The 25,367-nt window shown below is 31.1% G+C and overlaps 3 protein-coding genes and 1 long non-coding RNA gene across 5 annotated transcripts in view; 2 read left to right on the top strand and 2 right to left on the bottom strand.

Annotated features, from left to right (window-relative positions):
- Window positions 1-1,261: 1,261 nt before the first annotated feature.
- Window positions 1,262-10,321, bottom strand: LOC105134822 (uncharacterized). The gene is made up of 3 exons (XR_844078.1): window positions 10,257-10,321; window positions 7,921-7,926; window positions 1,262-1,272 (listed from the first exon to the last, which is right to left on the bottom strand). It is a non-coding gene; the product is annotated as an uncharacterized LOC105134822 (long non-coding RNA).
- Window positions 10,322-10,396: 75 nt separating this feature from the next.
- The window catches only part of LOC105134825 (cytochrome P450 716B1-like), a 27,342-nt gene continuing 12,371 nt past the window's right edge, over window positions 10,397-25,367 (top strand). Inside the window, exons 1-4 of one of the 2 annotated variants that reach the window (XM_011039379.1) lie at window positions 10,397-11,012; window positions 11,131-11,572; window positions 11,651-11,838; window positions 11,944-12,273. In XM_011039379.1, the coding sequence (XP_011037681.1) occupies window positions 10,404-11,012; window positions 11,131-11,572; window positions 11,651-11,838; window positions 11,944-12,249 (1,545 nt within the window). In that variant the 5' untranslated portion in view covers window positions 10,397-10,403 and the 3' untranslated portion in view covers window positions 12,250-12,273. Of the gene's footprint in view, window positions 11,013-11,130; window positions 11,573-11,650; window positions 11,839-11,943; window positions 12,275-25,367 lie in introns of both variants that reach the window. The other variant, XM_011039378.1, reaches the window with a different exon arrangement.
- LOC105134896 (cytochrome P450 716B1-like) lies at window positions 15,837-17,604 on the top strand. Its single transcript, XM_011039473.1, has 4 exons — window positions 15,837-16,328; window positions 16,499-16,940; window positions 17,021-17,208; window positions 17,296-17,604. Exons 1-4 carry the CDS (start codon window positions 15,837-15,839, stop codon window positions 17,602-17,604), a joined length of 1,431 nt encoding a protein of 476 aa, XP_011037775.1.
- On the bottom strand, window positions 18,891-21,910 carry LOC105134897 (acetyl-CoA-benzylalcohol acetyltransferase-like). Its single transcript, XM_011039474.1, has 2 exons — window positions 21,862-21,910; window positions 18,891-19,483 (listed from the first exon to the last, which is right to left on the bottom strand). The coding sequence occupies exons 1-2, from the start codon at window positions 21,908-21,910 to the stop codon at window positions 18,891-18,893; spliced, it is 642 nt and encodes a 213-aa protein (XP_011037776.1).

Below are 25,367 nucleotides of genomic sequence, written 5' to 3' on the forward strand. Positions count from 1 at the left end.
CCATGACAAAGAATTGGCCACCTCCATTCTCAATTATTGGCAATACTTAATTAACATTACTGTAACTTTGATGTTGCTGCCCAGAGGCAAGCATATCTTTTGTTTCACCACAGCAAGTTCTTTTCTTAGTTTTTCCTCTATTTGAATTCCATTAAATCCGAATCAATGTTTTGAAACCCGATGGATTCACTCGCAATTAGAAACTTAAGCTAAGCTGGGTTTAAATAAAAATAAAGAGAAAATTAATTTAATATGATCTGTTAAAAATATAGATTGACACACATACTGGTCAATCCAAAAAAACCTTTGTCAAAAACTGTTAATTTTTTTCTCTTTTTATTTTTTAAAATGATATTATTTTTATTTTTTATTTTAAAAAATAATTAGCCCACTTCAATCCATATAAACTGTAACCCAGGACTTCTTAAATCGAGTTTAAATAATATGATACAAATTTAAAACAAAAAAAACCATGACGTAAAAGGGTTGATGTCATATAAAGGAAATGAAACACGTTTAATACATCAATTTTGCAAGAGACCGTTTCGATTTTTTTAATTTAGATGTTGGGAAAAAAATTACAGAAAAAAGGATAAAATTAGCTTAATTATGCACTTTATCACTCAATTTGTTTTCTAACATATTTTGTATTTTAAAAAGATTTATAACTCTTTAAATAAGTTAGAAACTTACATTTATAAAAAGAAAAAGAAAAATCAGAATTCTAAGTTAAATAAAAAACATAAAATCCAAAACTAAGTTAAAAATAAAAAGAAAATTTTTTGGGGGTCTAAAACAACATATTTAAAATTTAATTAGAGAGTTTTTGATGTAGATAAAAATAACACAAGAAAAAAATATAATTCAAGCAAAATAAAATTCTACTAAATAGAGTTATTATAAAAAATTAATTTGATATTTTATTATTGAATATTTACAATATTCTACTAAATAGAATTATATATCATATAAAAATTTATTATTAAATATATATTTTTTAAATATTCTCTTGAAATACAAGTTAAATAACTCTATTTATATTATTGAATGACCTAAAGACATTCTGGTTGACGTAATAAAGCATTGGGATGAGATAGATAGGAAGGCATGCGATTTTCGAATTTTTTTAGGGATTATTTCAACTCACATCATTGGATGCTTTATATATACTCTTATAATGACACTAAATTTCCCATGTAATTTTTATATTTCTTGTAATCCTGTATACATAGAAATGGGGAGTTTTTTTTTTTATGTGACCAGAGGTTGTTTCTTTTTTTTTTAATGTAATTTTCACATTTCTTTGCGATTTTCCTCTCTCACTAAAAAAAACAGAAGATCTTGGTTTTGGACTTCAAGATTTTAGGTTCAAGAAGGGTTAAAGAAAACAAGTAGGCATGTCCCTCTCCTTAATGCGGAAGAATCGAAGAAGAGTTGGGGCTTCTATTTTGAGTTGATGATTTTATAATTTAAGAAATTTAATTTATGTATTAGGATGGTAGTTCTATTTAAATAAATTGGGTTAATCTCTAGATTGTGAATTTGTTGAAGACCATAAGGTTTATTCTTTTGGGCTCTATGGATTGAAAATTGACAAGTTAGAATTTTAAAAACTCCCAACCAATCAGTTTATCAATTGATTTATGTAATGATTGATCGGTTGCTTCTATAATGATAATTAATTAAGCTTATTAAATTCAATTAGTTTAGGTTATTTTTAAAATTAAATGAGTGAATTAGTTTAATTTTATTATTATTATTTAATTTTTAAATTTAGAGTTTTAATATTTAATATTTTATTATTTTGAATTGTATTTTAGTATTTTTTATATCCATTATAGGTTCTATTAACATTTCTTTTAGCAAGCTTTACTAATCTTTGATTTTGTATTCATTTATCATTTTGCTCTATTTTCTAAGGAAGTGAGATGATTTCTATTATACGATATATATATATATATATAGACTAATTTGTATAGTATTAATATCCTACTTAGCAGTTAAAAAATAAAATATCATGTTCATGCAAGATAACAACTCTTCGTTAATATGATTTATTTATTTTTTTTATAATAAATGAATTAACATGATAACAAAAACAATTGATAAATTAATATATTTTTATTTGTCACAATCACAATCATAATATATATTAAATATCATATTTTAAAATTGCAATAAATAATTAATACTATAGTTAAAAAATAAAATTTTAATTAATATCATTATTTTCAACTGTCAATTAATTATTGTTTCAATATCAATTATCTTCTATTTTAACAGAGTTAAAGTTTAAATTCAAATAAATTTATCTTTAGATGTTATACTATTTGTTTATGTATTTTAAAAATAATTTAAAAAAAAAATAAATTTTTTTATTAATTTCAAATTAATATATTTTTAATATTTTAAAATTATTTTAATATATTGATATTAAAAATAAATTTTTTAAAAATAAAAAATATATTATTATTATATATATTTTAATATAAAAAATTATTTAAAAAAATAACTATAACTACAATCAAGATTTCATCAGACAAGACATTCTAGAAAATTTATTGTGATTTCTTTAAACACAATTAAAGAAAGAGTTTGTCTAGGTAATGTGATATTAACTAAATATTATTTTTTAAAAGCATTACATGTGAAAGGTAAAAATATATTATTTTTTAAAAAAATACAAACAATATAATTCTGTAAATTTTTATTATTGCTTTGTAATTAAAAAAATAAATCCTAAAAGAATAGTACAGTGAAAGCTCCCAACCTCGATCAAGGGAGCTTGATCATGGGAACCGTGAATTCCGAACCCAACTGTTGTTTCCTGGTTTCTAACCGTGATCATCAGTGTGTCATTCCCTTTTGTTTATTATTATTTTATTTTTTTAATTCAGTCCTTAATTTTTTAATTCTGTCATATTCAGCCAATTTTAGATTGTTTTTTCAAGATTTCTTTCAATTAAGCCCTTGATAACATTCATAATCATCCTTCAATATTGAGACCTTTTACACTTCAGCTCTTGGATATTTAATTTGCACAATTTTGATCAAATTGATCCTAAATCTCTTTTTTTTTTCTTTTAAATAAGCCTCTAATTGAATTAATACAATCACCATATTTCAAAATTTATTTAATCTTGGTTCTTGATTTTTTGATTATTTTAATTTTTATCTAATATTTTAACTTTAAATTTCAGTTTTTTTATTCAATTAAGCTTTTAATTAAACCATTTGGATCCTCAAATTTCAGTGGCTGTTTTATTTTGATCTTTGATCATTTAATTTTTTTACTTTTGATCAAAATAACTTTAAATTTAATTAAGCCTTTAATTGAGTTAATTCAAATTCCAAACTTTTCCATCTCTCTTATTGTGGTCATTGACTTGTAAATTTAGCTTCTTCTTTTTTTATTCTGATTTTTTTTCTAGATAGGCTCTCAACTAAAATAATAGGAATTCAAAATTTAATTTGTTATCCTTTTTATTTTGATAATTGGTCTTTTAATTCTTTTAATTATGACCAATTTCAACTTTTTTTTTAATTAAAATTCAAATTGTATATCCACATGACTTTCTTACCCAGCACATCATAACCTGAAATTATATTTTATTTTTGAAATATTTTTTTTTGAAATATTTTTTTTTTAAATTGATTTTTTCCTTGAAAATACAAGATATGGCAAACAACATATACAGAGAAAGCATTGCTAAGTTGCTCCACTCCCTTAATTATTGGTGATTATTATTAGATTGTTATTAAATAAATACTTGTTTAGTGTAAATTAAATATGTGCAAAATTAATAATGAATAATAAAATTGCAATATACATATATGCGCAAAAGAACTGAAACCACATATAAAATTTTTCTCTTGTTTTTTCTCTTACATGGATGAGATTTTTATAATATATAGGTTATTGCAGGATACTTTTAGCTAGTGCAAACTGTTCTTTTTTCCTTGTGTTTTTTTTTCTTTTGGATGAGATTTTTTTTATTGTTTTGTTTTTTACTATGACGGATGATCTTTCCAAATATGATATATCAATTTAGATCATATTTATTTTTTAAAAAATAGATTTTAAAAAATTATTTTTCAAATTTTTCTATTTTTTAAATTTTCCTATATTTGTTTATCATTATAAAAGATGGTTAATGAGAAATACTTTCTAGTTAACAAAAAACATTTTTCAATTGTAGAAAAATACTTTTCAGTCAGGAAAATACTTTCCAGTCAAATGAAAATTTGACTAGGTTTCTAGGAAAATATTTTTTCTTATGAATATATTTGTTTTTCAGAAAGTAGTTTTCAAAAAATCAATTTCCAAACTTTCATGTGTTTGTTTGCCATTAGAAAAGTTGGTCAACGGAAAACACTTTTCAGTCAAAAAAAAATTTGACTTGGTTTTTAGGAAAGTGTTTTCCTGAAAAATTTGGGCCGAAAACATTTTTCAGAAATTATGAAAAATTTAGAAATATCATTATTTACTGATTATATCAAATTTAATTCTCAAACTTTTGATTGCTATATATATTTGGTTTTGAATATTTAGTTTTTAATTTCATATCTTAAAATTTAATTTTTATATTAACTTTGATCCTTATTTTTATAATTATTATTTACTTTTTTCTTATTATTTTTTTATTGAATTTTTTTATCTATCAAATTTGGTTCTCATTCTTTTAATTATTACTTATTTTATTTGAAATAATTTATGAAATGTTAATTATTATTATTTTAATTTCTTCAACCTTTTTTTGGATTTGATTTTTATTATTTTTATTATTGTTTATCTGAGATAATTTATGAAATTATATTTTTTTTTCAATTTCATTCCTATTCAACTTTTTAATTTGTAAAATTTGCTTCTCATTATTTTAACAAACTTGAAAAAAATAAAACATTAATAAATTATTTTCCAACTCATTTTCCATAACATAACCAAATATTGTAAAATATTTTTCAACTTATTTTTCATTACACTACCAAATATTAAAAAATACTTTTTTGAAATTCATTTTTTTTAAATTTTAATTTTTTTAAAAAGCTACTTTCCAAGAATTAAGTTTTTAGATTTGGAAAATTAGGTAATTTAAATAAATACTTTGAGATTCTAATCTTATTCGAAAAGGATTGATATTTAGTGGCAGTGTGGGATGACTCAAAACCTTTCATCAATAGGGCCGGTCGTCACGAGAAACTTTAGTTTGGGAAGAAACTTGTTGTGTGCGTGATTTAAAAGAAAAGTTCATTTTTCAAAAAAAATTAGTGTGCGAAGTTTACGGAGATAGATACGTAAAAGTGTTTGGAAATGTGGATTAATTTATATTTTTAAAAGAAATTTTAAAATGTTGGTGTTAAAAATTAATTATTTTTTTTGTTTTGAATTTTTTGATATGCTGATTTTAAAAATAAAAAAAAATATTTTAATACATTTAAAAATAAAAAAATATTTTAAAAAGTAATTGTAATTATATTTCTAAACAGGCTAATTTAACTCATTTTTATTGAACTCTAACTCGTTTCTCTTACTAGTTGGTTGGAAAAAATTTATTATTATTATTATAATTGAATTAATTATAGTATTTAATTTGAATTTAAGTAATAAATAAGTTGAATTTAAATATTTAGAAGAGATAAAATTCAATTCCTTTTATTTTGAATATTACATTCATTATCTTCATAGTATTCCTTTAAATGTTTTTTAAAAAATATATGGGTAGATGAGTATTTTAGGAATCTAGTTTTAATATTAATTTTTATTTTTTAGTGTAGTAAATGATCTCTAATTTATTTTTATATTATTTTTAAAAATTAAATTCTACAATTTAAAAAAAAACCTCAATCACTCTTATAAAATACATCACAAAACGTATCATTCACGTTTTCTTTTTTTGTGAGATGACTCCTTTTTTGTCATGATGATACATCAATGACTCTGAGATACAATTATAAGATGACTTCTTCTTTTTCCACTTAAAGATAAGAGTGGCAAAGCAACAGTGCATGTCATAATAATTATTATTTTTTAATTAATATGAATGTTTCAATTTAATTAGTGTGTATATTTTAACTAATTTTATAGATTTAATTATATAAATTTTTATTAATTTTGAAATTTATAAAATTAAAATTGATAATTTTTAAAAAATAAATCTATAATATAACCTGTTAAACTATATTTTAGGTTTCATATCACAGTTTAATAACATAAATAAATATAATTATCACAGTTTAATAATACAAATAAATATAATTATGTTTTAGGTTTACACACAATCTCTAGAAAAAATCATCCTAAAAAAAAATGATGAGAACAAATTTGCTGGACTCCTTTTAAGGTGTCTAATATTGCTCAGAAGCATAATCATATTGTAGATTTATTTGCTAATTAAGCAAACATTGAGAAGAATTATTTTATGCAATTCGCTTCCTTGTCCACCAGAAGTTTAATGGAAGTTTCTATATACTTAGAATTTTTTGTTTAGATGATCTCATTGTTGATAGTCAGAATTTAATAATAAATATTTTAAAAGTATTTTTTTACTTAAACATATATATTTTTTTGTTTTTAAAATCACTATAGTAAAATCATCAAATAATTTGTTTGGAACTAAATCATGAGCGGAATTCAATTTAATTTTATATGTGATTTGAATTTGATTGATAATATATATATATATATATATATATATATATATTATAATTTTTATATATAGAATAAAATATTAGATTACATAATCAAATTGAATTTGAATACGTACAGAGATGAATTGAATTGGCTATTTTGCTTTTAATTTAAAAATAAATTTGATACGAAATCAACACCATAGATAAAACGTGGATATGCATACCATTGGATTCACTGAATCAAGTAAATTTTTTTTATATATAGTTTTTCCTGAATTTGAAGTCCTCGACGACTCTGAGTCCATGAAGAAAAGAGGGCAGAAGCCATTAACGAGAAATGAAGACAAGTTCAATGCATCAACTTTGCAGGAACCCTACTTGGTAGTATTTCTGATATTTTCATTATAATTCCAAAGACAGCAAGAGTGACTGATTTTGATGGGATCGTAGCCGGGAAGGAGAGGGCCAATGGGCTAGGACGAAGAATTGACTAAGAAAAAGATAAAATACTTAATTAACATTACTGTGTCTTTGATGTTGCTGCCCAACCAATCCTAAGGCAGGCAATTTTGTTTTATTGATATATATATACAGGAAAATCACAATCACAAAGATAAAATTAGTTGAATTATGCATTTATTATTGAATATTTCTTTCCTTGATGTGATTTATCTTTTAAAAGTTTCATAACTCATCAATCTTTATAAGGAACGAAAATGAGAATTCTATGTCAAATTAAAATCTATATAAAATCCAAAATTAAATTATATAAAAAAAAAAACAAAAAAAAAACAAAATTCATTCAAATATCATCTTCCAACCGGATTTAGAAGGCTTTGACATGAATTAAAATAGCACAAGAAAAACATAAAAAAATAAACAGCATATAATGGAATCCTCGTACAAAAATTCTAATTTTGTTATTGATAGTCTTTTGATATACAAACTAAACAATTTCATTTATATCAGTTCTTAGCCTAAACTGAATACATAAAAATTCCTAAACTAAATGATTCCCTTACTAAATAAGAATTTCTTTTTAAAAAAAATTCTCTTGCATTAGAGTTGTATTAGTTTTCTTGAGTTGGAATGAACATTTCCTCAAATTCAAATTGTTCTTGCTTAAATATTTTTGATGTCCAATCAAAACTTCTCAACTTTTTTTTTTACTTCAAGTATATAATAATTTTAGATATCAAATATAATCCTTTCATGTTAAAATTTATATAAAAAATAATAATTGATAAATTATTTCTTTTTAATTGGCTTCTATAGTAATTAATTGCACACTTCAAACTTGTTTCATTAACATAGTTGTATCCATATAATAAACTTTTTTATAATAGTAAATTTATAATCAAAAGTATCAACATTGCCTAAATTAATCATTTGTTGAGAATATTTAATTCTATTTGCATTCAACATATAACTTATCAATTAAGACATTATTAATGATATCATATTTGTTGTTATTCATTGTTTATAATATTATTATTAATATAATCATTATAAAAAAATCATAAATTAACAGGAAATACTAATCCACCTTTATTTTATCATAAACAGGGTCACTGAAATCCCAATGATTTTTATTTTAATTAAGAGATTATGTTTTTTTTTCCCTCTCATGATGGTACATCAATGACTTTGGAATATATTTGTGAGATGACTTTCTTTTTCACTTGATAGTACATTAAAGTCTTTGAGATACAACATATTTTCTTCATTTTTTGTTTTTAGTGTTAGGCAATGAATTGGTGGCTTATATTGTTAATAAAAGAGGTGTTCGGTATTGAATTTGTTGAATATTATACATATATTTTCTTCATTCTTTACTTTTAATGTTAGCCAATGAATTCGTGGCTTATATTGCTAATAAAAAGGGTGTCTGGTATTGATTTTCTTGGATATTATACATACAGTGAAAATTATAAAACAATTATTCAAGAGTTTTTAGAATCTCATTAGATAGATTTAGAGTTTTAATGGATATATTACATATAGATCTAATCTTCTTCATCTTTGAATATTTTTTTAAAGGTTGGGTTATCGCAAACTATAAGTCGTTCAATTATCTGGCCTACAACAATAATCCAAACTAGCACTAATGAGAAATCTCCTAAATTCCTATTTAAGAAAGAGAGATTGTTATATTTAGAGTGCTAGCTCTAATTCTTTGTTTTTACAGTTTATCTATCTAACAGACATCAACCTCTAAAATAAGAGGTATAACTTTCAATTTATAGAAAAATCTGAAAAACCGTATAAATTAGTAAGATATCAATTTGCCTTCTAAATAATATTCATCATATATTAATTTATGATGATTTTAGAAATTAACTCAATAAAGTTCTTACTTGATTTTTCTAGGTTTAGAAATATAATCTTTGTTTTAATTATATTCTAATCCTTAATTTTTAAAATATATTTTAATCAAGTCATACTTAATTAAATAATCCCAATTTAATTTCTAACTAACGGTTCTTATTGTGTGTGACTTATTAGGTTTTTAATATGTTAGCTCAAATATAAATTTTAATTCTAGTTAAATAGAATTAAATAAATTAAAAAACTTAATTTATTATCAATTAAATAATTGATTAATTTATATTTAAAGATCAAGTATATTGTTTAGCAACATGTCATGATCCTTCAAATATTAGAAAAGTTATTAGTGGTTTGACTAACCTTTTAGTAATTGATTTCTCATTATAATTAATATCCTTTCATCAATAATATTTTGATATCAATAATATTTTGATTTAACATTAAAGCATAAAAAATGTCTATCATATTAAATTATATTTATTCTCTACATAATAGTCATTGATCATTTGAATAAAATTTAAAATCCTTTTCAAATCTCATTTCATATTAGTCAAGGATTTTTCATCAATATTATTTGAGAATAAATAAAATATTTTTTTAATTTATGTAAAATGATGAATTATCTCTTGATCACTCAAGTATTTTTATATAGTTCATGTTATACCTAATATATGTCCTTTCATCATCTTAATTAAGATAACATATAGCAGGGTTAAAGAATATCATTTTGTATATAAACTAACATACTGATCTCAAGTCTAAGAATTACTTACACAATTATCACGTGAGCTTTTTTATAGATATAGGTGATCTATTCATATGAAATTTGCATGCGAGTTAATTCAGTATGCATATCTTATGACAAGCATCTACATATTAGTTCTAGGTATTCGTTATACCTGAACTTATGAGAACAATTATTTTTTTTCATAAAGAAAATAATATAAAATGTACTAGTTTCTACAATTCTAATGAATGTCCAATATTTAAGAGAGCATTGACTATGAACATTTTAGAAATAATGATTTGATGCAATAGGAATCGCATAATTATAATAATTTTATTATTTTATTTGCAAAATATTTTTGTCTATGGACTTTATCTTTACTTTAAATTTAATTTAAATTAAATATTAGATTCATTAATATAATATTATATGAATATTAAAGATAAATTAAGCTTTTATTAATCATAAATATATAGTTACATGGATATAATAAGGTCACGTGTAACCAATCGATTGATTATAATACATATTAAACTAACATTTGATACCGTAGTAACAATTGTTTCTTAACGTGTTTTTTGCTTGGAAATAGATTGAAATATTTTTTTTATTTTTAAAAATTTATTTTTAATATCAATATATAAAAACATCTAAAAAAATTAATTAAAAGTAAAAAAAATTATTTTTTTTTAAAAACATTGTACACGGACACAAAACAATGGCAGCAACCATCTATCTTTCTTTAGTCAGCAAAATGGGGTGGCAGCTCCACACAGAAAACAACCCATCAACCCGTATAAGTGCGCTAATTACATGGCATCAATCTTCAGCAGCTATGATGGCTCAAGTGTTCTTTTTCTTGCTTGTTTTCCTTCTCTCTGTCTACCTTCTCCTCACCAAAAATGCTTCCAAAAGGCTTCCACCAGGTTCTTTGGGTCTTCCCATCATAGGTCAAAGCCTCAGCTTCCTAAGTGCCATGCGCAAAAACACAGCAGAAGAATGGCTGCAGGATAGAATAAGAAAATATGGCCCTATTTCGAAAATGAGCATCTTGGGGGCCCCGACTCTGTTCATTCATGGACAGGCAGCAAACAAGTTCGTCTTCAGTTGCGACAGCAACACTCTAGACAGTCAGCAGCCATCGTCGATAAGTAGGGTTTGCGGTGAGAGGAATATCCTGGAACTAAGTGGCCATGACCATAAGCGCGTAAGGGGAGCGCTCTTATCTTTCTTAAAGCCTGAAGTTCTAAAGCAATATGTTAGTAAGATGGATGAAGAGATTAGAAAGCATTTCGAGATGCATTGGCACGGCAAGAAAACGGTTTTGGTCAGTGAATCTTATCTAACAATTGCTAACCTCCACTGATTATAGATATCACAAGTAAAATTTTGTATTCTTGCAACTTTGATGCCTTACACATCTGATTTATCTCTTGACAACATAGGCAATGCCATCGATTAAGACCCTCACCTTCAATATTATGAGCTCGCTGATTATTGGGATAGAGCAAAGTGAAAAAAGAGACATACTCCTACAGCTCTTCCAACAACTAATGGAGGGTATTCTATCAGTACCATTCAATTTTCCCTTCACACGATTCAATCGAAGCCTCCAAACAAGTGGGAAAATCAGACTGATTTTAGAGGATCTTATCCGAGAAAAAAGAGTTGCATTGGAGAATGGAACTGCCTTTCCTCAACAAGATCTTATCACGACCTTGCTTAGTCTCCGAAACGAGGAGAATTCAGCAGTATTAACTGATGAGGAAATTACAGATAATGCAATCGTGATAATGGTAGCAGGCTATGACACCTCCTCCGTCCTCCTTAGTTTGTTGATCAGGCTTTTAGCCGATGATCCATCTATTTATGCCAGCATTCTTCAAGGTATGTAACTAAATTGATTCAATAAAAAAAAACAATATTGCAAGAAATCTTAGCAATCACTACGATTTGAGACAGCAGAACAAGCAGAGATTTCCAAGAATAAAGCCTCTGGGGAGCTTTTAACATGGGATGATCTCACAAGAATGAAACACACATGGAGTGTAGCATTGGAGACCCTAAGGATGACCCCTCCTGTATTTTCTATGTTCAGGAAGGTTCTCAAAGATATTGAATATGAAGGGTACCTGATTCCCAAAGGATGGCAGGTGTGATATGATTCTGAGCTTGCATACCTTATCATTAATATAGTTTAACCAAACCACTTAAAAACATATATAATGCTGTACAAAGTTACAACTTTTTTGAATCAGGTAATGTTGTCGACCAGCATGACACATATGGATGACAGTATCTTCCCACATGCATCAAGATTTGATCCAGAACGTTTCCAGAATAAAGCATCAGTCCCGCCGTATAGTTTTTTATCATTCGGTGGAGGAGCACGCATATGTCCTGGATATGAATTTGCGAGACTTGAAACTCTGATCACAATACATTACCTGGTGAACAGGTTCATTTGGAAACTCTGTCACCCTGGCATTTCTTTTTCAAGAGAACCATTTCCGCTCTTCAAGGATGGGCTGGAGATAGAAATTGAGCCAAGGACCCCTCTGTGATAGATAACTAAATGCATGCTCTCATATATATATATATATATATATATATATGCTCTCTGTCCTTCAATTTGCAGAATGTTCTGTTGAATAATTACTTAAAGTTGAATCCAGATATGAGGGATCTTCCATCTGTGCTTTTGTAGCATTGCTAATTGCCGAGCAGTTTCAGATTTCCATTTTTTTTTAAGTTAATGATGTCGGGAATCGAACAGTCGGATGTGAATGTGTTGTAACTGGAGCACGAAAGCTTAGGGTGATCCCTAGGCATGGTTATAGGTTTTCTCAACAAGGGAGAGAGATCGAAATCCTCTCTTCCTCGAGATCCCCTGAATCGCCTCATCCCCTCTCCCCCGCAACGGGGCTAAAGCTCACAGTCCTAGGTGGTGAATCACTAAACCGGCGGACACATTTATGCATCAATGAGACAATCTAAATAGCTAAACTATGCTATTGATTTTAGGGGGTGTGAAAATGGAGAAAGACTTGTTAGGATTTTTCACAGTTTTGGATAGTTTTAAGGCATATGTGGATCCTGCTCCCCGCATCATCAAGAACTTTCTTGCTTCTCAAGCTGGGACAAGGAAGTTTGATGAATGCATAGACATTTTTTAGTTTCTCAGACACAAAAATTCCATGAACAGAACCCATTAATTAAAGTAAAGAAAAAAAAAGGATTTGATAGAAAAATCGTTCAAGTGGATGTTACATTACTAGGAAATTGGAAAAAAGCAACGGAAATGCTAACAAAAAAAATATTTGATCACTGTTTACTCCAAAAATTAGAACAAAAAATTTCCGTTTGTAATTTCCAGCAAAAATAGTGACGGAATAAAAAAAATAATCAACAATTTTGTCGGCATTTCTAAAGTGTTAAATTGCCGACATAATTCTCATCAGAGATTTTAAAATGAATAAAAAACCTGACAATCCTCTCTTCTCCATCCCCTCCTCTTCATCTTCTTCGATCTCAATTCAAGCCCTAACCCTATTTCTTCAGGTTTTTGACGAGCCCCCCTCTAAAATCTGGTTACCCAACCCGCTGACGCAACCTCCCTCTTTTAATTCTATTTAATATCAAGCTTCACTCTATCAGGAAGAAAACTTATCCATTTTTATTGTAACACCTATTTATATTTAAAATTAATTTATTAAAATTTGTTTACAGAATTTGTAGTTTATATGTCTATTTAAATATTTTGGTTGTTTTATAATTATAATTTTACTGTATTAATGCTTTATTTGTATTTTAAAATTTATTTGGGATTTAAAGAAGATAGATTTTATTTGTAAATTAATAAAATTAATTGTTTGGGATTTACATAGAAGCTAGTATCTACATCAAATATTTAATTTAATAATAAAAATTTATTTATTTTTAATATTTATCAACTATTTTATTTATAAATCTAATATTTTATTAATAAATGAGAATATAGATAAAGTTCTTAGGACAAAAATACTTTGTAAAGAGAACTATCAAGTTATTATAATTATGAGATTTATATTGCATCAAAGTATTATTTCTAAATATTATTGGTCAATGTTCTATTAAGACTAGACATTAATTAGAGTTATTGAAACTGATATATATTATGTTCTTTTTGTATGAAAGGAAACAATTGTTCTCATAAGTTAAGATATGAAAGATACTTATAACTAATATGTAAGTTTTTTTCAGATGATATATACACCGAATTGACTCACATAAAAATTACATATGGAGAGATCATTTGTATATGTGAAAATGATTATGTGACGGTTGTGTAAGTGATTCTTAAACTTGAGATTACTAAGTTATTTTATATAGATAGTATTATGTTTTGATCTTGTTACATGTCGTTATAATAAAAAATAACAAATAGACAAATATTGAGTACCACATGAAATATATGAAGGTATTTAAGTAATCAAGATATAATTTATCACTTTATGTGAATTGGAAAAAATGTTTCACATGTTCTCAAATTAATTGTAATTTTTTTCGCAAAATGGGATGGGATTTGAAAAGAGTTTTAAATCTTATTCAAATAATCAATGATTATGGTATTGAGAACAAACATAATTTGACTTAATAGAAATATTTTATGTTATAATGTTTAAATCAGAATATTGTTAATGAAAAGATAATAATTACACTGAGAAATAACTGAAAGATTAAGTTAAATCACTTATAATTTTTTTAATATTTAAGGGATCATGATAGGTTGTTAGACATTGTATTTAATCTTCAAATATAAATCAATCAATTATTGAATTGATAATAAATATTTACTCTTATTTTATTTAGGATAGTGATTTATATTTGGGCTAACTTATTAGAAAATTTAATGGATCATATATATAAGAACTATTAGTCAGAAATTAAATTGAAATAATTAATCATGTGTGACTTTATTATAAATAAATTTTGAAAATTAAGAATTAGAATGTAATTAATACTAGGGATTACAGTTCTAGACTTAGAAACAATCAAGTAAGGACTTGATCGAATATATTTCTAAAATTAGCCTAAATAATATATTTGATATTATTTAAAAGGAGAATTGATATTTTTTTTTATTTATATGGTTTTTAAATTTCTTTATAAATAGAAAGTTGTGCTTTTTTATTTTCTAAGGTTGAGTATAGTACAATATGTAAACACCTACAACATAAAATAAAAGAGTTAGAACTTTAAGGTAAGGAGATTTCTTATTAGTGGTTCTTGTAGATTACTATTAGAGTCCAAACATTTGAATGACTTGTGGTGTGTGATAACACATCCTTAAAGCAAATATTCAAAGTAAAAAAGAACATCTGATTTTCCAGTAATATTTATATAAATCCTGAACAATTCTAGATCTATCTAATAAAATCTTTAAGACTCCTGAAAAAATTTAAAATTTATAATTTTTATTGCACATATATATATATATATATATTGTAAAAGCCAACAAACATGTCATAAGATTAAACAAAACAAAACAAAAAAACTGACAATGACAAAGAAATGTCAATGGAATATTTTTTTTCTATTGTTGATGGAATAAAAAAACTCTACAAGCAAAGCAAATTTTCAACAATAATATTTTTTCATCAATTCCATCAATATCAAAAAATATTAGTAAAATATTTAAATTATATTTTTTAATTTTCTAGTAGTAATTAAAAAGAGTCTCATTGCATCCATAAAACCAAATACTTATATTCCAAATGTTTATTTTTGTGGAGTTTTTTTTTTTTTCAAGTGAACGAGTCGTACATGGGACACGTATCCCATTATTCTGATTATACAAAACAGGTTATTGTAGACAAAATAATGGAATCTGCATCTTGATATCAACTTTCTTGTACAGAACCTTGAAGTACTTGAGTTCGCCGGATTCAATATTATATTCTCCTCATGACAAACCATTGAAGTCAATCATAATTGTTCAATCCTCGTGATTTATGATTTCGTCCAACGATAAAGGCATGCTATGCGTCGATAACAAGAGAAACAATGGAAGAATACTGCTGATAAAAGACAAATCATATTCTCACATAGGAAGAATTATCTCTCTCATAGACACTGGTTGCTTTAACACCGATCTTGAGAGCAAGCAGCAATGGATCCTGCAATGATTTTCTTCTTGCTTCTTTTACTTCTCCCACTCTACCTTCTCCTGAGCCATGAAAGACCAAAAGGGCTTCCACCAGGTTCTTTGGGATTGCCCATCGTAGGCCAGAGTTTGAGCTTCCTCCGTGCCATGCGCGAAAACACAGCAGAACAATGGCTTCAGAATAGAATAGACAAATATGGCCCCATCTGGAAAATGAGCCTCTTTGGGAAACCGACAGTGTTCCTGTGTGGACAGGCAGCAAACAAGTTCATCTACACTTGTGATGGTACCAAACTTGCCAGTCAGAAACCATTATCAGTAAGGAGGATTTGTGGAGAAAAGAATATCCTTGAATTGAGTGGCCATGAGCACAAGCGTGTGAGAGGTGCACTTGTATCGTTCTTAAAGCCTGAAGCGTTGAGGCAATACGTTGGAAAGATGGATGAAAGAGTCAGAAAGCATTTGGAGATGCATTGGCATGGCAAGCAGAAGGTTTCGGTATGAATTTTATCAAACAACAGAGTATCAGCACATCTTTGAAAATATTCTATAATTACAAGTGTTAAAATCCCAAATTCTGACCTCTACTAACTATAAATCATAGGCGGTTATGTGTATGTATAATTGTGCCTTACATATCTTCTTTTTTTTCTGTTATCATATCGTAGGCAATGCCCTTGATGAAGATCCTTACCTTCAACATTATGAGCTCACTGATAATGGGAATAGAAGAAGGTGCAAAACGTGACATGCTCGTAGGGCTCTTCCAACAATTGATCAAGGGTTCTCTATCCGTACCAATCAATTTTCCCTTCACACGCTTCAGTCGTAGCCTGCAAGCGAGTAGAAAAATAAGGATGATCCTCGCGGATCTTATACGTGAAAGAAGGGCTGCGCAGAAGGAGCAAACTGCCTTTCCTCAACAAGATCTTATCACCACCTTGCTTAATCTCAGAAATGAGGACTCTTCAGCGGCTTTATCTGATGAGGAAATTGTAGATAATGCTATCACTATAATGATAGCAGGACATGACACGATCTCTGTCCTCCTCACCACATTGATTAGACACTTAGCAAATGATCAAGCTGTTTATGCTGGGATTGATCAAGGTATGCAACTAAATTAATTCAATTAATATTGAACAATATCACACGACTTCATAGAAAATTATCAAAATCTGAGACTGCAGAGCAAGAGGAGGTTGCCAAGAGTAAGGCCTATGGAGAGCTTTTAACATGGGATGATCTTGCAAGAATGAAATACACATGGAGGGTAGCATTGGAATGTCTAAGGATGTTCCCTCCTGTATTTAACTCCTTTAGGAAGGTCCTTGAAGATCTCGAATATAAAGGGTACCTTATTCCCAAAGGATATCAGGTATGATCCAATTTATGCTTGTTTCCCTTAACTGGAATGACATTATCACATGTTACTCCTATGCTAAGTTTCAACTTTTTAACTCAGGTAACCTGGGCAGCCTCCATGACACACATGGATGAGTCTCTCTTCCCAGATCCAACGAAGTTTGATCCAAACCATTTCGATACAAAAATCCCCCCATATAGTTTTGTGGCATTCGGGGGAGGAGCACGCATATGTCCTGGATATGAATTTGCAAGACTTGAAACTCTTATCACAATACATCACCTGGTGAACAGGTTCACATGGAAGCTCCGTTGCCCAGACATCTCTTTTTCCAGAGATCCAATGCCAACTTTCAAGGATGGACTAGAGATAGAAATTGTGCCAAAGCTCTCTCTCAAAGTCAACTGAATGCATAATCCAACAACTTGATCATCATGTAATTTACAGATTCTACTTCTGGATTCTTCATCCGGATATGCTATGTAACAAATAAATGAGTTCTTCAAGTTTCATTTAAACGGTTATGTTTGGAAATTACTCAGGTTCAGCCACCACCCCCTTCCTAGAAGGAAGGCAAGCATTTGCATCGGAATCATAACCGTAAGCCTTCACATTACCTGGCAAACTGGACATCGCATCTTCCTTGAGAGCAAATATATTTAGGAAAATTTTAACTCCATAGCTTTCAGGATTGGAGTGCCCAATTATGAAACATAGGTTGGCAATCATAATTTAATCTTGATTCGTTTGGACAAGTTTTTTGAGGAATATGTAAATCCTGCTCTCAGCATCATCAAAAAATTTGCTCGGACAAGCTATTTTTTAAGAATACATAGATTAGTGTGGATTGCTTTATAAAGTGTTTTTTAATCGAAAATATATTAAAATAATATTTTTTATTTTTTAAAAATTATTTTTGATATCACTACATCAAAAATGAAATAAAAAGACAAAAAAATATTAATTTGAAACAAAAAAAATATAAAAAAATTTTAATTTTTTTCTAAAACGTTTTTATAACGCAAAAACAAAAAGAACCCGTGGACTACCTGTAAATTGTGCAAGAAAAAAGATTTGACGAAAAAGTAATGCAAGAGAACCTCCAACTACACAGACTGATCACATAGCTTCCATAAACCAGATACTAACACAGAATCTTAATGAGTACACATATCCAGCACACCAATAAAAGAAAAAAGAAGAAGAAGCAAGAGGTTCTTCCTGAAATACAGCAGGACAAGATGAGATTGATAACCGATAATCGGTTATTTTATTCTGATAGCTATATATAGAAAGTAGAACATCATGGTGAAGACAACTCCTTCCAGCAATAAACTGACCAGACCAGAATCGATAGTGTGCTTGTTCAGTGATGCCAGCTACTCCTGTGAGGAGGTCAAGGCCAAGATGTCCGGATCTTGTTGGAAGTGAAGCATATCAATTTCCTTTAAGTTCATCCATGCCTCAATTCCATCTCCAGATTTGTTGTCCTTCAGAATACCAAATTCTAAAGTTAATTGCACTGCACTCATCCATGCAGGCTTTCCTCAGCCATAGTTAGCTTCATCCAAGCCCATCTTGCACCAGCTTGTGAACTTAAATGTATCTACTTCCCCCTTGTTCAATTCTTCATAGAACTCTCTTTAGGAATTAGTTACCATTGAAAACACATCATTACTGTTTACTGCATTTGTTCAATCTGAAATGGCTTTCCTCTTAGCATCCCTCAGCAGACTCACAATGACAGTTAACTCTAACTTATTGTTCTTATCATATGTATTGAATCTAGAAATGAAAGGCTTATACATGTTTCCACAAGCATTTTCAGGTAAAGGCATACTCACCTTTCCTCTTAAAGTCATTATCTGAAGAAGTGAAGATGCCCTCAGGTGTCCGCGCTGTGCTTTAGCCGAACCAATGAGAGCCTTCCATACAAGTGTTGTGACCACCTTCAAGCGCGACGGATGGTACTTGACCCCTGAATCGCTACCACCACAAATTTTAGATTTCAGATTGTCTATGGCTTCCTTGTTAATCACAAATACTTTTGTGACAATCTTCGAATGAACTTTTGGTGCTGGTGGAAGATTGAGACGTAAATCTCTTTGTGGGAAGAGAAATGAGCAATAAAATCTTGGACGAGGAACTTGATCACTAATCCCACCTTCTCGGAATGTTGTAGCCCATGCATTGATGAATGTCGAGATTGTAATTCTATCAGCTATCCTGTGCGAATTGCGCAAGCCAATCGCTAAACCTCCACGCTTAAACTTGTTAATTTGAATGGCTACAAAGGACTAGTGTCTGATTCAGTTACACAGGGAACACATGAGCCAGCAGCTCAAGATTACTATTGGGATCCTGTTGGACAATTTGTGTGAGGTCTACTCCATCAACTTTGGCCTCCAAGAGTTCCACCCCCACATCATTACAATCAACTGAGAGATTATCTTTGATATATCTTCCCGCTAGAGGGTTACTATTTCGAACAAGGATTTCTCTAGCCTGTAGATGTTTTTGATGATTTCATGGTGGTGGTTAGGGTAGTAGAAAATATTGGCTAAATACAGTGATGGAGCAAGCTGATCGAGAAATGATATGTTCAGATTCTGAAGGTGAGGAGGAGTTTGAACTGATGGTTTTATTAGCTTTCCAGATAGGAGCTGAACCTCCACTGTTAACTTGGTTTCGTCTAGAGCAGTGCCTTTTCCCCTTTTTATAGCTACTGATCTGGAAGGATATGCAGGTGTGTTTTCTGAATCATGGAAACTGGGTAAGAACTTGAAAGTTTGATCAAGAGATCAACCTAATCTCTTAGACTATTTCTTCAATGTTTCCATGTCATTAAAAGTCTCATTTTTTCTTTGGACAGGCACCCAACTATCCCATTTCCTAGCTAGAATTTCTTTTGCTCGTGAAAAAAGTGAAGCAAAATCATGTTGCAGATTTATTGGCTAATCAAGCAAGCTTTGAGAATAATTATCGAATGTATTTTGTTGTTAAGCCTATCTTCCTTGTCCACCATAAGCTTATTGAAAGTTTCTTGGTCTTCTCTCATTAATTTAATGGCTGATTTCGACATGCTAATCTTTTGTTCCAACCTCGAATATCCAAAACAAAACAAAAAACAATCAGCTTCAGATCCATGCAGATCAAGATCTGAAAATATTGATAGAACAAAATAAAATGAGATCGAAGAGAAGAGGAGGATGAGATTGAAAATAATAAAAAAAAACAAACATAAAGCAAGGGAATTTAGGAGCTAAAGAGCTGGTGAGAAAGTCACCCACGGTGTAGTTTCCCTCTTGTTTTCCCTTCGGAGATATGAATGAGAGAAAAGGGTCGAGTCCTTTTTCTTTTTTTTTTCCTCTTACGGTTTTGGGTTATCAGACTTCACACAATTTCATAGGTTACATTCCCTGATACAGTTTAACATGGAAGCTCTGTCCAACTTTAACATGGAAGCTTTGTGGCTGAGCTTTTTATTTTTTAGAATGTGTTTGGCATTTTAGTATCTGTTGCTCTTAAAATTTGAAAAAAAAAAACTACAAATTTATAATATATTTTAATTAACCAAACATTTTCAAATATATAGTTTTTACAAAACGCAAACAACATATATCAATGAGAAAATATGACGAAGAGGTTTTCAACAGTGGATGCAGATCTGTTCTAATTGGATCATGGAGTTTTAATTGGATCATGTGAAAAAGGCATAAAGGCATATTTATAGATTAGGAGACCAGATCTAAATCTAAGAAGAGTTCTAGCCATGTCAAACAACTTGTTTGATTAAAAAGCTCTTAACTTCAGATCTAACAATTGATTGAATCACACTCAAATATTGCCAGTAGATTCTGTAGGTTCTTCTATGATAAAGGTGATTACTTGGTTGATTATTTTCCTATTTACTAGGTTGAGCCTTAGCAAGTTCTTGTTGTTAACACTTGAACAGGAATTAACCTAACAGCCCATGAGAAATGTCATTTCCCTCCTATGGACATAAACAACTTGTGGGCGACCTCCCGGATATCTCCACCGGTAGGTTATCCAGCTGATCTCAGGGAGTCAGTTTAATCACCGAGGTATTGACACAAAACACAATGTGATAAACATCAGGCTCACAGCACAACTAAATGAATTCAAAGACCTTTAATTCTAACATCAGCATTTAGTATTACTCTATCCAAAAATATGTCCTTCCGTTGCTTAGAACTAGATCATCATGGAGATTCAAAAGCAAGCACGAAGCCATGATAAGCTAAAGAAGTCACCAGGTGTCCTAGTATGCGATAGCCTTTGAAAGAAAATGTCATCTTCCCGTGCATTTATTATTCGTTTATTTGGAAGAAAAGATCTCTTCCTCCTTGGCAGCCAAAAATGCTTCTAAGGATGGCCAGGTGTGATAACCCAACACACGACCCGCAACGTGTCATTCAAATCACTACTCTATGAGCTATAACTCCTGATGACGGGATTAGAGGTTTACTGTTAATGCTCCAAGCACGGGGATGCGCCAACAAAAGCACATTGCCTAGAATTTGGCAGCGATGGACAGCAGTAGCCTTGTATAGGCAAAAACGACTTCAGCAGGCAGCGTGCAATGATCTATGCAAGTCGTTGAGCTTGCGACTTGGCATGAACGTAGGGGCTTAGGTGATGAACCTTCTAAGTCAGCAGCTGACGCAGCAGAATAGGCAATTGGGACTACCATGTGGATAGACAGAATATGGCTGTATCATGGGGGCAAAATGTGGGAAGTGGCAGCATAATGGGGGAGAAAGTGCTCCACTATGCCCTGGAAATTAGGGATCATGGGTAAGTCATTAAGTTCATGGGGGAATAAGTGCTCCACTATGCCCCGAAAATGAGGGATCATGGGGAGTAAGTGCCCCACTCTGCCCTGAAAAATAGGGATCATGGGTGAGCCTAGCAGCTCATATTTATTTATAAATAGGCTGTCAAGCCTCTGCTGTGTAGCATGAGATTTTGTGTATAGCACACACACTCTTATTGTGTAATCCTTTGTTGATGAGATAAATAAAGGTTGAGAGATATTCTTGTAAACTTCGGTGTGCTTGCTTGTGTTTGTTCTTTGTTTACGACTTGGCAATTGTGGGAATCTCTTTAGGTGAGCGAAATACATAGTCGTAGGAAACACAAGCGAAAAGGGAAGGCCGAGTCTAGTTGGGACTAGACTGACGCATTGGGTTGAATTTCGTTGCGAAAAATTTAACCTCGTGACAATTGGTATCAGAGCTCGATTTGATTCTAAAAACATGCAGCTTAAGTCATGAAAGCTATTCGGGAACGGTTGATGCGTCTTGAGACCTTGATAGGGTCAAATGAGGAAGGCGAAGAACGTTCCATTATTGATCGCTTGAAGGATGCTATGGAATGCGCTGAGAGCTTGTACATATCTCTTACGGCAGAATCAACTGAAAGATTGGAGGTTGTCGAAGAGACGATTGCTATTCTAAAAAGGACAGTGACAAACACTCATATTGGGGTAAGTACATCTAAGCCTAAGTTGCCTGAACCGAAGTGTTTCGATGGGACAAGAAGTTTCAAAGAACTTGAGAATTTCTTGTTGGACATGGAGCAATACTTTAGTGTTGCAAAGATCGGCGTGGCTGAACAAATGGATCTTATCATGATGTATCTCACGGGTGATGCAAAAGTTTGGTGGCGGACGAGAACTAAAGATGACTTGATTGCTGGATGTCCAAAGATTGAGACATGGGATCGTCTCAAGTATGAGCTGTTCCTTCCGAACAACGCATCTTGGATGGCGCGGGAGGAATTGAAAAGGCTCAAACATGAAAGGTCAGTTCGTGAGTATGTTAAATCTTTCAGTTCTTTGATTCTCGAGATCGAGAATATGTCCGAGGAGGACAAATTGTTCAACTTCATGTCTGGATTGCAAACTTGGACGCAAGCGGAACTAAGACGACAGAACGTAAAGGATTTGTTCTCCGTTATTGCTGCTACGGACAGTTTGGTTGATTTCAAATCAACTATTAGAGAGGGTTATACATCAATCTCCTTCAAGTCTAAGGAAAGAAACAAGGAGGATAAGATGATGAAGAAATTTGGTGGGGGTGCATTGAAGGCTGCTGTCGCGGATAAGGGCAAGACTAAGTTTATGGGTGCACAAGGTAAGAATCCAAAATCGAACTTTACTTGCTTCATCTGTGATGATCCTCACTTTACGAGGGAATGTCCAAAGAGGGAGAAGTTGAATGCTATCCGGGCTGGGGGTAGCGATGAGGATGAGGGGATAGTTGCACACGTCAATCCTATGCGTGTGATAAACTGCTTGGTAGCTGAATCAGGGGATACAGCTGCCGAAACCCGCCTTGTTGATCAAGACTTGGTGAGGATTGATGCATTGCTAAAGGGGAAGTCAGGGGCTACGGACAATCTGATGTATGTGAAGATTGGGATAAATGGCAAAAACATGAATGTTATGCTAGATTCAGGTGCAACCCACACGTTTGTGGCAGATCGGCTGGTGAAGGAACTTGGCTTGCGGCTGAGTGATAGCCATACATCTATGAAGGCAGTAAACTCGAAGGCACAGAGAATTACTGGGATGTCTTATGATGTGCTGATAATGCTGGATCAGTGGAGAGGTAAGCAGAATGTGTTGGTCGTAAATCTTGATGATTACAATATTATTCTTGGTCTTGATTTCTTACAAAAAGCCAAGATTGTTTTGATGTCATATCTCAATAGGGTCATGATTGCGAGTGAGGAGTGCCCATATTTCGTCCCATGTTGCAATATCACGTTGCAAAAGTAGTGAAAGGGGGAAAAAGCTTGGTCTTAACAATTGCTATTGACAAAGCATTGCGGAAAGGAGAAGTGTTTCTTGCGACAATAATTAATGAGAATGCAGACTATTGTGGAGAGGTGCCAAATGAAATTGCTAACATGCTGCAGCAATTTAAGGATGTGATGCCGCCTCAACTACCGAGGAAACTCCCACCTAGGAGGACCATCGACCATCGAATTGAGCTAGTGTCAGGGACAAAGCCACCATCTCAAGCCCCTTACCGAATGTCACCAATGGAATTGGCAAAATTGAGGAAACAATTGGAAGAGCTGATTGAGGAAACAATTTTTTCCTCAATTTTGCCAATTCCATTGGCGACATTCGGTAAAGGGCTTGAGATGGTAGCTTTGTCCTTGGCACCAACTTAATTCGATGGTCGATGGTCCTTCTAGGTGGGAGTTTCTTCGATAGTTGAGGCAGCATCACATCCTCGAATTGCTACAGTATGCTAGCAATTTCATTTGGCATCTCTCCACAATAGTTTGCCTTCTCATCAACTATTGTCACGAGAAACACTTCCCCTCCTTTTCGTAATGCTTTGTCAATAGCAATTGTCAAGACCAAGCTTTTCCCCCCTTTCACTACTTTCGCAGTTGCGATATTGCAACACGGGACGAAACATGGGCACCCCTCACTCGCAATCATGACCTCATAGAGATACAACATCAAAATTATCTTGGCTTTTTGTAAGAAATCAAGACTAAGAATAATATTGTAATCATCAAGATTTACGACCAACACATCCTATTTACCTCTTCACTAATCCAGCATTATCGGCACATCATAAGACATCCTAGCAATTCTCTGTGTCTTCGAGTTTACTGCCTTCATAGATGTATGGTCATCACTCAGCCACAAGCCAAGTTCCTTCACTAGCCGATCTGCCACAAACATGTGGGTTGCACCTGAATCCAGCATAGCATTCATGTTTTTGCCATTTATCTCAATCTTCACATGCATCAGATTGTCCGTAGCCCCTGACTTCCCCTTTCGCAGTGCATCAATCCTCGCCAAGTCTTGATCAACAGGGCGGGTTTCGGCAGCCGTATCCCTTGATTCAGCTACCAAGCAGTTTATCACACGCATAGGATTGACGTGCGCAACTACCCCCTCATCCTCATCACTACCCCCAGCCCGGATAGCATTCAACTTCTCACTCTTCGGGCATTCCCTTGTAAAGTGAGGATCATCACAGATGAAGCAAGTAAAGTTCGGTTTTGGACTCTTACCTTGTGCACCCATAAACTTGGCCTTGCCCTTCTCTGTGGCAGTAGCCTTCGATGCACCCCCACCGAATTTCTTCTTCATCTTATCCTCCTTGTTCCTTCCCTTA

The sequence above is a fragment of the Populus euphratica genome, unplaced genomic scaffold, assembly GCF_000495115.2.
Source record: "Populus euphratica unplaced genomic scaffold, PopEup_1.0 scaffold120.1, whole genome shotgun sequence".
Taxonomy (NCBI): domain Eukaryota; kingdom Viridiplantae; phylum Streptophyta; class Magnoliopsida; order Malpighiales; family Salicaceae; genus Populus; species Populus euphratica.

Coding starts and splice junctions, on each gene's coding strand:
- LOC105134896 (XM_011039473.1), top strand. CDS start 15,837: ATGGATCCTGCAATGATTTTCTTCTTGCTTCTTTTACTTCTCCCACTC. Junction 16,941..17,020: donor TTATGCTGGGATTGATCAAG/GTATGCAACTAA, acceptor CTGAGACTGCAG/AGCAAGAGGAGGTTGCCAAG. Junction 17,209..17,295: donor TTATTCCCAAAGGATATCAG/GTATGATCCAAT, acceptor TTTTTAACTCAG/GTAACCTGGGCAGCCTCCAT.
- LOC105134897 (XM_011039474.1), bottom strand. CDS start 21,910: ATGGTAGTCCCAATTGCCTATTCTGCTGCGTCAGCTGCTGACTTAGAA. Junction 19,484..21,861: donor GTCAGCTGCTGACTTAGAAG/GTTCATCACCTA, acceptor AGTCCTTTGTAG/CCATTCAAATTAACAAGTTT.